At 42.1% G+C, this 14,049-nt stretch overlaps 1 protein-coding gene across 1 annotated transcript; it reads right to left on the bottom strand.

Annotated features, from left to right (window-relative positions):
* Positions 1 to 214: 214 nt before the first annotated feature.
* FOXC2 (forkhead box C2) lies at positions 215 to 2,389 on the bottom strand. The gene has a single exon (XM_069968609.1). The coding sequence runs from the start codon at positions 2,104 to 2,106 to the stop codon at positions 703 to 705; it is 1,404 nt and encodes a 467-aa protein (XP_069824710.1). The 5' UTR covers positions 2,107 to 2,389; the 3' UTR covers positions 215 to 702.
* Positions 2,390 to 14,049: the final 11,660 nt, after the last annotated feature.

Raw genomic sequence — 14,049 nt, 5'->3', positions numbered from 1 at the left:
TCAATAATCCGAGGAGGAAAATAAAATGTATTCAATAACATCTGAACATTGAACTTTCCACTAATTGTCGCCCTTACAGCCTGGCAGCACCCCCCCCCCCCCCAAGCCCCTCCCATAAATAAGAGGCACACGTGACCATACAGAAGCTGGAACCAACAAGGATTTATTTCAGGTAATATTAAGACACAAGGAGACAACAACGATAAACCACAGAAATAATAAGAACAAGGGAAAAGGTAGGGAAAATATAAAATAAATTATAAACTTTTTATAATCTGTAAGGTCTACACCTGGCTGTATACAAGGCAAAGGGAGAAAGTGACAAGACCTCAGCAACAAGGTAACAACAGAACAGCAACAATGGAACAACAGAAGAATCCAGTGACCTCAACTTTAAATATCAATAGAAAGGAGTGTAAAGACAGGAGCCCTCCCAGGAGACACCTTGGTGCCCCTCACACCTTCCTGCCCCTTATCATGGACACATATATGGCTGGGCTAACATTTCCCTTATTTCTCTCCATTCACCTTTCATTTTCTCCATTTTTTCAAGTAATTCTGCTTTGGTTGGATGTTTAGGAGGCAAAGTTTTCCATTTTACAATAGTCTTTGTTGGGGATGGAGATACCCTCCTACTTGGCACTTGGGCACATGGTTGGCACCTGGAATGCAGTCTGCTTCTCATGGAGAGGGGCAGGGGGGCTAGTATTTAGTGCAATCATATGAGTAGGGGCTGCTATGACGGTATATGGAGGGGCTGGATCGATAAGGGATCTGACAGCTGGCATTGCTGCCCACCTGATGCTCCCCCAGGGCTGAGCCCTCAATGCCCAGGCGGTGGGAAGTAAACATCTCTCTAACATTGGGGAATGTCTGTTGCTGGGGGGTGAAGCTGTGCCCAGAGAGGTGGTTGAGCTCTGCACTGTGGTTGAGGTACCAGGAGGGGGGTTGTCCTGATGCCCCTCCTTGCTGCTGGTGATGGCTGGAGGTCAGGACACTTTCCTGGGGGTTGTTGAGGCTCATGGAGTTCAGTGGAGATGTTGTCCCATTGTGGTGGTCAGTGCCAGCCTCATCCAGTGTGGTGGGCACACACATATGTCCTGACCTGTCACTGGTGTACAGGCTCATTGCCCTCATGCTGCACTGGTAGCTGCCACCAGCGTCCATTGCCTGTGTGCAGGCCTGGCTGTAGATGGAGGGCTGGCTTTGGGCATAAGTGATGGGCAGGGAGGGTACCATACCTGTTCTACAAGACACTGGGCTCAGCTCCCCATGAGGAGAAGTCCTTAGGGTCATGATGTTTTCCACGCTGAAGCCTGAGAGTCCATTGCTGGAGGGGTGGTGGTCAGGGATGGAGCTCTCTGTGGACACTGATGGGGTGGAGGCCACACTCCTGGGGCTGTCCTGCATGGCACTGCCACCATCAGGGCTCATGTTCTCCACCTTGGTGATGACTGGCAGCTCAGGGGACTCACTCTTGATGATGACCTTCTTGTGGTCATGTTGGGCCTCCTTAGGCAGCTCCATGCTGGGGCTCTGCAGTTTGTTTGGCTCCTTTTGGTGTCTGTCATCCTTCTCTTTGCCGACATCTTTCTTCTTGAACCTCCTCCTCCTCCTCAGGAAGCTGCCATTCTCGAACATGTTGTAGGAGTCGGGGTCCAGGGTCCAGTAGGAGCCCTTCCCTGGCTTCTTGTCGTCCCTGGGCACTTTGACAAAACACTCATTGAGGGACAGGTTGTGCCTGATGGAGTTCTGCCAGCCCTGCTTGTTCTCCCGGTAGAAGGGGAATCGATCCATGATAAACTGGTAGATGCCATTCAGGGTGATCTTCTTCTCAGGGGCATTCTGGATGGCCATGGTGATCAGGGCAATGTAGCTGTAGGGGGGCTTCACCAAGTCTTTGGGGGCTGAGGGCTGATGGTGGTGGTGGTAAGGTCCATAAGACCTGTTCATCCCCGGTGTGTACTGCTCATGCCCGGGGTACACGCTCATCGGGGAGGTCATTGTGCCATAGGTGCCAGCTGCCCTGTAGTAGTTCTGCTCACTCAGGTAGGGCACTACCCCCAGGGCGTTGTGTTCAGCCACAGAGTAACGAGCCTGCATCATTGATGCCCGGACAGGGGGGCAGGACTAGGCACTAGAATCCAGCAGGACAGGGGGGCAGGACTAGGCACCAGAATCCAGCAGGACAGGGGGGCAGACACGACCTTCTTCCAGGGTCCAGCAGGACAAGTGGGCACCAGAATCCGACAGCCCAGGAAGCAGGACCGGCTCCCCAATCCAGAAGCGAGGAGGTGGGTAAGAGGCCGGGATGAGCAGCTCAGCTCCGGACCATCCTCCTCCTCCTGCAGGCCACACAGGTTCCGGCTGCCCCGTCCGCTCTCCGATCGCTGCTCCCGCTCCGCACCGAGACCAAAACTTTCCAAACTTTTTTTCTGCGAGCTGAAGCTTTTACTTTCAGAAAACCACGCCCCATTCCACAACTTCTAACCAATCAAGTGTCAGCAACGGATGGCAGCAGCCAATCAGCTCGCGGGCGGCGTTCTCCGGGTTCTCAGCTAAAAGTTCTCTCCTTTTTTTCTTGGTTTCTCAAAAATAAAGGAGGAAACTTAAAGATTTAAACCTGAAGACACCGAAATCCCGAACATAAACAGAACCGGCACACAAGTCACCGGAGGGAAGCATCGGATGCATAGTAATATCTATACATCTATATACTGTACCACACAAGCTCCTATAGTAATATCTATACATCTATATACTGTACCACACAAGCTCCTATAGTAATATCTATACATCTATATACTGTACCACACAAGCTCCTATAGTAATATCTATGCATCTATATACTGTACCACACAAGCTCCTATAGTAATATCTATACATCTATATACTGTACCACACAAGCTCCTATAGTAATATCTATACATCTATATACTGTACCACACAAGCTCCTATAGTAATATCTATACATCTATATACTGTACCACACAAGCTCCTATAGTAATATCTATACATCTATATACTGTACCACACAAGCTCCTATAGTAATATCTATACATCTATATACTGTACCACACAAGCTCCTATAGTAATATCTATACATCTATATACTGTACCACACAACCTCCCTAGGATTGGATCTATGGATTGTTATACCATAATAACATATATACATATATAACACTGTAACACACAACCTCCTATAGTAATATTTATACATCTATATAGTGTACCACACAACTTCCCTGCCATCGTATCTGTTTGTAACATTCATACATCTGTCTATTGTAACACTGTAACACACAACCTTCCTAGCATTGTATATATGGATTGTCATACCATAATAACATATATACATCTATATATTGTGACACTGTAACACACAACCTTTCTAGCATTGTATCTTTGGATTGTAACAATGATACATGTACATCTATATATTGTAACACACAACCTCCCTAGCATTTTATCTATTACATAGTAACATTTATTCCATAGTAACATTGCACCTATACAACACCGTAACAGCTATATCTCCTTTATATACAGCAGTTTATCACTGTATTACATCAATGCATCTTTGTAATATTGTATCTGATATCACAGCATTGTAATATTGTATGTACTATTACTGCATTGTAATATTGTGATATGACTGCATTGTAATATTGTATGTGATTGTAATATTGTATGTGATAACACTGCATTGTCATATTGTATGTGATATCACTGCATTGTAATATTGTAACATCACTGCATTGTAATATCGTATCTGATTGTAATATTGTATGTGATATCACAGCATTGTAATATTGTAGGTGATATCACTGCATTGTAATATTGTATTTGAACACTACATTGTAATATTGTATTTGAACACTGCATTGTAATATTGTGATATCACTGCATTGTAATATTGTATTTGAACACTGCATTGTAATACTGTATTCAGTATACAGCTTTGTAATATTGTGATATCACTGCATTGTAATATCGTATCTGATTGTAATATTGTAGGTGATATCACAGCATTGTAATATTGTATGAGATAACACTGCATTGTAATATTGTAGGTGATATTACTGCATTGTAATATTGTATGAGATAACACTGCATTGTAATATTGTATGTGATATGACTGCATTGTAATATTGTGTGTGATTGTAATATTGTAGGTGATATCACTGCATTGTAATATTGTGTGTGATGTTACTGCATTGTAATATTGTAGGTGATATCACAGCATTGTATTATTGTAGGTGATATCACTGCATTGTAATATTGTAGGTGATATCACTGCATTGTAATATTGTAGGTGATAACACTGCATTGTAATATTGTATGTGATAACACTGCATTGTCATATTGTATGTGATGTTACTGCATTGTAATATTGTAGGTGATATTACTGCATTGTAATATTGTAGGTGATATTACTGCATTGTAATATTGTATGAGATAACACTGCATTGTAATATTGTATGTGATATGACTGCATTGTAATATTGTGTGTGATTGTAATATTGTAGGTGATATCACTGCATTGTAATATTGTGTGTGATGTTACTGCATTGTAATATTGTAGGTGATATCACAGCATTGTAATATTGTAGGTGATATCACAGCATTGTAATATTGTAGGTGATATCACAGCATTGTATTATTGTAGGTGATATCACTGCATTGTAATATTGTAGGTGATATCACTGCATTGTAATATTGTAGGTGATAACACTGCATTATAATATTGTATGTGATAACACTGCATTGTCATATTGTATGTGATGTTACTGCATTGTAATATTGTAGGTGATATCACTGCATTGTCATATTGTAGGTGATATCACTGCATTGTCATATTGTATGAGATAACACTGCATTGTAATATTGTAGGTGATATCACAGCATTGTAATATTGTAGGTGATATCACAGCATTGGGACCTGGTAAGGCGGTATATCTGTAGGGGATTGTAATATCTGCATTATAACTCGATGTAGTGTCTCTGTAATATAGTACTATTCATATAAGTGAATTATAATAGTATATAATATTGTAGCTCTGCATTGTGCTATATAACCCCATACCTTAATACTTTCTTTAGGGTACAAACCCACACACCGTATACACAGCAGATACGCAACAAATACGCAGCAGATTTGTTGTAACAGATTTGATGCTGTGTTCAGTTATTTAGATCTAATCTGCTGCGTATTTGCTGCGTGTTTGCTGCGTATCGCAGCAGTAAATACGCTGCTTATACGGTGTGTGGGTTTATACCCTTATAGTAACATTGAGTCATCATTCACATCAGACAAATCTCTTTTTATACTGTGCGATATCGGATTTATTATATGATGAAATATCTTGGACATATCGATATCCGTAGAACACGTTCATTACAATTAAGGATCCTTTGTGTGGAATCATATGCACACTGTGCGGTATTTGCTACCTGCTGTATAGTGTGCCATGACAGGTTATAAACCAACATTTCTCTCCACTCGCAGATTTCGCACATTTGCGCCATAATTATTTGCGCCGTTTTACGTCGATTACATTAGTAGAGAACTCTCTGGTTTTAGCGACAAATTGATACGGCAAATCCAACCATGGAACACGTTTTATTTACACATCATGTGATGAAAGTAACAGCAAGAAGCTCCCTATCATTATGATCCCCATCATCATCTTCATCATCATTGAGGTTCTGCGGCTTTCCAGCTGTTTTTTCCCTACTACAACCCCTGTAAAGCATTGCCCGGAATGAGAGTCGTAGTCTCTTCTTGGATTTGGTAAAACGTTATAATGTTTAGTTTTAGGGGTTTGTTCTACTTTTCTTTTGTATTTCTTCCTCCTTTGCCCTTCTGGTGGCTTCAGTGACTACAGCAGTGCGGTAATATCTTCCACATGTGTCTGCATTGGGCTCATTACAGGTAACCCGATCCCTGCGTTTATTTAATGTAACACTTTGTGTTTTCACACGGCAGGGTCTGGGGGAGGTGGTCGCTGGATTTAGGATGAAGAGTTCACACTGACACCAATGAGTCTCTAACCTGCATGAAACAGTTGTTCCAGAAGCCTCCATAGGAAGAGCCGCTACTTATCACATTCCATACCATTAGTTATAATCTACCACTACTTATAATACTCCATTAGTTATAATCTACCACTACTTATAATACTCCATTAGTTATAATCTACCACTACTTATAATACTCCATTAGTTATAATCTACCACTACTTATAATACTCCATTAGTTATAATCTACCACTACTTATAATACTCCATTAGTTATAATCTACCATTAGTTATATTATACCATTAGGTATAATACACAATTAATTATAATACTCCATTATACTATACCATCAGTTATAATATACTATTGGTTATAATAAACCATTAGTTATAATATACCATTACATCTAAATAACTGATGGTATATTATAACTAATGGTGTATATAACTAATGGTATATTATAAGTAATGGTTTATTATAAGTAATGGTGTATTATAACTGATGGTAAATTAAGTAATGGTATACTATAATTGATGGTATATTATAACTAACGGTGTATTATAAGTAATGGTGTATTATACCTAATGGGATATTATAACTGATGGTATATTGTAAGTAATGGTATATTTTAACTAATGGTACATTATAACTTATATTATACCATCAGTTATAATATACCATTTTTTATAATACACCATCAGTTATAATATCCCAATAGTTATAATATACCATTACTTACAATATACCATGAGTTATAATGTTCACAGATTAGGGGAATTGTGTCTTTAAGGTTGTAGTAAATGAAGGGTTGTTATGGTGCACTTTATATTCTAAATTTCTAACAGAAATTGTATTAAATAAAAAATGTTTTGGAGAGAATATTACCCCATAGCAATGCAGATATCCTCATATATGATAACAGTCATGGACTTTCATAGGACTGCAGGACTTCTCCTATCAGCCTGTAGTTACATAGGACTGCAGGACTTCTTCTATTAGCCTGTAGTTACATAGGACTGCAGGACTTCTTCTATCAGCCTGTAGTTACATAGGGCTGCAGATACCCCTGTACTCATCATGTGTTGCATAGGCCTGCAGCTAACACCTACTGCTATATCTACCTATATCTCTAAGGTATCATGTGTAATATGAGGCTGTGCTCAATGGGAAAACAAGTGTTTATAGTCTGAGGGCTGGATACATAGACTAATGGGAATGAGAAATATAGCACCTAGAAGCTTCTTGTAAGAACATTACTCTTCCCCAGGGTTTTGTCACACATTACTGAATACAAAACACTAAAACCCTGCAGAAAGATTATTATTATTATTATTATTATTATTATTATTATTATTATTATTATTATTATTATTATTATTATTATTATTATGACTAGTGCGCCACCCAGAGACAAAACATGGAACAAAAGACCTTTTTTTCCGGATAAAAGGGAAGGTGCTGCCATCTAGTGACCATTTTATAACAGAACCAAAAATCTATTCCAAGCATAGATTCATTGTATATGTAAGGGGTCTGAGGGTAGGATGATAAAGAAACATATATTCACTTGCCCCCACCCTCTTCTAAAATCTGCTTTGCACACCAAAACTGACATGCTGTGGATGTGGATCCAAATATGATGTCATTTTAGCACCAGTTTGTGCAGGTTTTCTCTAGTGGATGGAAGCTAAATGAGAGGGAAAGGTTAGGCTTGTTGGATGCCTGACCCTTTTGTTCTCAGAGAGATATGCTGCCATCAGAGGTGTCTGGATGGCTGGGGCTTCTACAATCGATTGCAGAAAGTATCACTATGGGGAAAATGTATCATGTTTGTGGTCTTTTGTGAGGTTTTTGCGCATAGTGTATTTTGGTTTTGCACATTTATCAAGGCAAATGAGCTAGATTTCTATATTTTATACCGCGTTTGCTATTTCTCAGCTTTCTCTGCTCCAGGAGGCGTGGTTTCAGATTAGCTACCTTTTTTTGGATGATTTATCATGTGGGATTTTTTTTTTCATTTTTGCGCAATTCTCCACTTCTGCTACTTGTTTTTTGTTTTTTTTTAGCCAAGCTTTTAAAAGAAAAATTGCACAAGCATTATCAAGGCACTTACACCTAATGGTAATTTCTGCACAACATTGGTAACATTTTGCACAGCCCATAAAAAGTACCACCTGCTCAAAAAATACAGAGGCCAGTAATGGCATAATCTGTTATATATATCATTTTATGGCTATATTCACATACAGTATTTCCATCGGTCTTTTGGTCAGTATTTTTTCAACCCAAACCAGGAGTTTAATTGACAGGGCAAAATTATAATGGAAAGGTTTGCACAGCCTTTGTGTTTTTAACCCACTTCTGGTTTTGGTTGAAAAAAAGACTGATGGAAATACCATGTGTGAACATAGCCTTAATCTGTCAGAAGGTAGAGGAAACAGTCTAGAAAAGCCAGTGGTGTTAAAAGACAGTCTGACCATGTATCTTTCTGGATGTAAGGAATTAATGTAATGTTCTGCTGGTCTATAATGAGCTGATTGGTGCAATAATCTGCAGCATATAAAGTGACTTTCTGTAGTGTTCTGGCTGTGACACATTTGCTGGGCAGCACTTTTAATTCCTTTCAGGAAATCAGATCTGGCCTCCTGGGAAGAAGTTTTGAAGCTTTTGGGGAACTTGTGGTGTTTGCTCATTACTGGGCAGGAATTCTGCCTCCTGCTGGTCTCCTGCTGAGGGAGGGAGGGCTGGTGCATGTGTCCAGGGTGATGACAGCACATGTGTCTCTCCCAGCTTCAGTCACTTATCACCAGCTCAGAGCTTTACTGGGATTTTACTAATTCTCACTGATTTACACAACAGATGAAAGTGGTCACTGGTCACTATATGGGGCGTCCTCCCTGACCCATTCCTTTTTACAGGATGAACAGCCGCTATCCTCGATGCACCATTCTATCTAAATCTTTTCAGCTCTTTGTTACTTATATCTGTTTCTCAGAAAATTGGGTCATAGTACCCCATGTGTCTGGCAACAGCTAATTCATTTTTTTCTGTTAAGAGGACTGGGCCAAACTGAGTATACATGTGTATGAGGGGCTCATTAGGAACAACTGGGGCCAGAAAGTGCCAGAGGTTTGTAATTTACGTCTAATAAAAAAAAAAAAAATCTTCAGTCTTCTAGTACTTATCAGCTGCTGTATGTCCTGCAGGAAGTATATCTTCTCTAGTCTGACACAGGAACTGTCCAGAACAGTAGCAAATCCCCATACAAAACCCTCTCCTGCTTCCCAGGCTGAAAAGAATACACCACTTCCTTCAGGACATACAGCAGCTGATAAGTACAGGAAGACGAGATTTTTTAATAGAAGTAAATTACAAATCTCTGGCACTTTCTGGCATCAGTTGATTTGAAAGAAGGGTTCACACATACCAAAAGCAGCTGCAGATTTAATCAATATAAGTAAATAGCTGAATTCTGCATATCAAATCTGCACCGGTTTAAGTCTTTGTGAATGCACCTTGGGGGTATAAACCCACACACCGTATATGCAGCGTATTTACTGCTGCGATATGCAGCAAACTCGCAGCAGATTAGATCTAAATAACTGAACACAGCATCAAATCTGTACCAACAAATCTGCTGCGTATTTGTTGCGTATCTGCTGCGTATACGGTGTGTGGATTTGTACCCTTAGGGTACAAACACACACAGCAGATACGCAGCAGATACGCAGCAGATTTGATGCTGTGTTCAGTTATTTAGATCTAATCTGCTGCATATCTGCTGCGTATCGCAGCAGTAAATACGCAGCGTGTATGCCGTGTGTGTTTGTACCCTAAAAAACCATGTTCCCATGGCGTAAGACATCGGCCGTTCTGTGACCTGATCCATCCTGCTGCAAGTATGTCTTCCATACAAAGTAAAGGACAGGGATCAGCAGCGAACTTAGCTGCAAATTTGCAGCGAGAAATCCGCTGAAGATCCACCCCCGTGTGTTTGTAGCCTTAGGGCCTGTTCACACTATGAAATCGGTGCCAAAATTCCACGCTTTTGGGTGGGGGTGTCCGCACTGAATTTCGTGAGGGCTCATGCGCCTCCGCTCTACCCTCAAAGAATTAACAGGTCAATTCATTGAGCAGAGAGGCACACGAGCCCTCCTATTTAAACAGATAAAAGATAAGATTTGGCGCTAAGTCTGCAGGGGGGGGGGGGGGGGGGGGGTTGTGTTCCGCATGGAATTTCGGCGCCGATTCCGTAGTGTGAATGGGCCCATAGGCTATATTTACACACAGTATGTTTGCTCAGTATGTTTGCAACCAAAACCAGGAAGGGATTGAAAACACAGAAAGGCTATGCTCACACACTGTTGAAATTTAGTGGACGGCACTCTTTTATCGGCAAATAATGCCATTATTTCAAAACAGCAACCGTTTTTAATAGCAGCGATTATTTGCCGTTAAATGACGACCATCCACTAAATTTCAACATTGTGTGAACATAGCCTTTTTATGTTTTCAATCCATTCTTGGTTTTGGTTGCAAAATAATGAGCAAGAATACTGTGTGGTAACATAGCCTAAGGGTATAAACACACACACCGTATACGCAGCAGATACGCAGCAACTCTGCAGCAGATTTGATGCTGTGTTCAGTTATTTAGATCTAATCTGCTGCGTATTTGTTGCGTATCGCAGCAGTCAATACGCTGCGTATACGGTGTGTGTGTTTATACCCTAAGGATGCCTTCACAAAATGCCTGCAGCCAGATTCTGGCAACCAATAAAATCATTTGCCTAGCAGTTTTTGGAATTTGGGTTTTTTTCCCCCGTCAAACTGTGGCATTTTTCTCCCATAGACATCAACGGAAGTCTTCAGCGCCACTAAAAAACACCATAGCTTATGCATTTTAGTGGAGCTTTTCAGGCCGAAAAATGCCACAGTGTGGTACTCAGGGGGTTACCAAACTGTGCTCCATTCCGGAGGGGATGGGGCAAGGGAGAATTACTTACCATCTAGTCTTCTCCAGGTCTTCTTCTGATCAGCGGATGTCATTTAACGGCAGCTGCTGTAGCCGCTGATTCGAAGGCTTTATCTTTGAAGAGGGAGAGCCTGGCACACTTGTACCTCAGTGTGCCAGGCTTTGCTGAAGATAGAAGACATCAGGGTAAGAATCAATAGCCCCCCCCCCCCCCCCTCAGTGTGCCAGGCTTTGCTGAAGATAGAAGACATCAGGGTAAGAATCAATAGGACATCAAATCCATGGCATAAAATCACAAGCAGATTAACTATGTGTAAATGCAGTGCTGAGGCCTTTACACGTCCTGCAAAGGATCTGCAATCACATATCAACTTATTCCCCATTGATTTCTATCGGGCTATTCACACAGTCCGTTCTGTTGCGGATCCACAATCTGAACCACAAAAAAACAGGTCATGTCCTAGTGCGGACTGTGATTGCGGTAAGGATTACCAATAGAAGTCTATGGGATTCATGTTTTTTGCAGACGTCACAGATGTCACATCCATGACGTCCGTTAAAAACACAGATCAAATCATGGATCACAGAGTAAAAATAGCGGACCTTTATGCAAACCTGAAAAATCACTGAACGTGTGATTGAGGCCTGAAGCTTCATGCACACATTCATCAAATTTATCTGAATTTTTTATAAGGAAATCCAGACAAATTTCTAGACCCACAGCGTTTTATTAGGCACAAACAACATTCACTTTGTTTCCTGAAGGTGTTCATTCCGGAAAATACGTCTTGAAAATACAGATCCTATTTTCGTCTGGAGTTCTGCTACGAATGACCCCATAGAAGGTTATGGGAGCGTCCGAAACTCCAGCAAGTGTATATGCTCATGATCAGCAGCGCATACAGTTAAATGCGGTGCCATTGGCTCCACATTCTGCCAATCACCCTTGTGGCTGGAGGCAGCATTACACCTCTGGCCACAAAAGGCGCTCTCTCTCCCATCGATCCGCAGAGCAGGAAGGGAAAGGAGAAGGTGGAGGTAAGCAGCTGTGCAACAAATGAGTATCACTTTTTTTAAATAATATTTTCATATTAAATATAGCTGGAGGTTGTAACATGAATTAGAGTCATTTTACACTTGCTCTAGATGGCAAACACTGATCCCTGTGATCAGCACCTGTGTACAGCGCCTTTAGATGACACAGGGTGATGTGATGCTGATAACTATGATTTTACTGACTGCAGAAAAGATGCAATCAGCTGACGAACAACGTTTTCTCATTCATCAGCTGATTGCTGGCCCTTGTAACATGGGCCAATTGTAGGGAACAAGCTTTCCTATGAACGTCCATAATCGGCTGATGTAAAGGGCCTCTAACCTTGCTTTCGTGTTGATGATGGGGTGCCACCCTCCAGGAAGAGAGACCTTCCTTATCTGCTGTGATATCACTATGCTGAGATTCCGGCCCCCTCTTCATCTTACAATGAGAGGTTAATTACCGCCGGGCAGCCCTCACTCCAGAAACAGATCTGTGGACTTTGGCAGGATACAAAGTGACAGTTCTGGAAACATTTCTCTGAATGGAGATTTCTTGTTACGGGGAAAGTGTCAGGAACCCTTACATGTGAAGTGGCTGATACCTTGTAGCACAGAGGAAAGATTACATTTTCATTATTTTAAAGGGAATTGATCCGAAATAATATGGGTATTAAGTAGCAGCTAAATGGTTCTCCAGTGTGTATTGTCTGAGCTACTGCAATGGCACTGTCCTCCCTAAGGGTATGTTCACACTGAGCAAATACAGCGGAATTCCGCTGCAGATCTCTCCGCCACGGAATCCTGCTGTGCTCAGTGTCCCGCTGTGAGTGAATTAGAGGGTGCGCACTCCTCTGCTGCCGCCACTCTCCGCTCAAAGAAGTGACATGTCATTTATTTGAGTGAAGAGCTGCAGCTGTGGAGGAGCGCGTGCTCTCCCGTAGACGGGATATGTGACACTGAGACAGGCGGGATTCCGCAACATAAAGTTCCACCGCAGAATTCTGCCTTTTTTACTTAGTGTGAACATACCCTAAAGCTGTTAACGTTCTTCTACTACTGCATCTTCACTATCCATAAGACACCTGGCTTTGGGTCTCCACCATGCAGGGACTTTCTTTACCTATTTCCCATCTTAGGCATTTAAAGCGACTCTTTACTGGCACCTTGCCGTCCGAACCACCGGCACGGCATTGTAGAGCTCCCCATGCTGTGCCTGTTTCGGTGGTTGGCCTGTCTCCCGGTGCCAGTAATTAGAAGAAAAACTACTTTAATCAAAGTGGTGGGCAGTCAAAATGACACTAAAACAGTACATATTATACATATAGTTAATAATATAGATTCTAAATGTATTTATACCCAGGTTTCTCTCTCCCCCTTCCTCCTCACCTCCTCAGAGATGGTCGCCGCTGCTGTCCGCCTCAACTACTGGCCGCCCGTAGGGCCCGGACTCTCTCCTTCAATCAGCGGAGACCGGGAGCGTGGTGCGCTGCAGCGGGCCGTAGTGCACACGTTGACTGGAATGCGTGCATCGCGGCCCGCCGCAGCGCACCACGCAACCGCCCACATTATAATCCGCCACTGATTGCTGCGCATTGCCAGGGAACAAAACACAGGGGCACCATAGTTTGGGGAACTTTCCCCGCGGCACACCCAACCATGTGTCGCGGCACACTAGTGTGCCTTGGCACACTGGTTGAAAATCACTGGCCTAGAGCATCAGTGTCTTAGGCCTGTGGTGCCTCTCTCCCCACCTACCTTCACTTTCAATACACCCCTGGGCTGGAAGGAAGCGCTGCAGGCCTAAGGTAATGATGCTTATAGGCCACGCCAGTTTGACTGCCAGCCCTGCCACATTGATAAAAGTTGTTTTTCTTCTGAATACTGGGACCAGGGCGGAACAAAGTCCAGTACAGAGTCACTTTAAGGCATATATGCAAGAAATGCACAATACACAGCAGCTAGGGCCACTCATATATCAGACATATATAGCATATATTTTGGGGGGGAATAC

This window comes from Dendropsophus ebraccatus, chromosome 4 (genome assembly GCF_027789765.1).
Source record: "Dendropsophus ebraccatus isolate aDenEbr1 chromosome 4, aDenEbr1.pat, whole genome shotgun sequence".
Lineage (NCBI taxonomy): Eukaryota > Metazoa > Chordata > Amphibia > Anura > Hylidae > Dendropsophus > Dendropsophus ebraccatus.
This window is presented reverse-complemented; position numbering and strand designations above follow the sequence as displayed.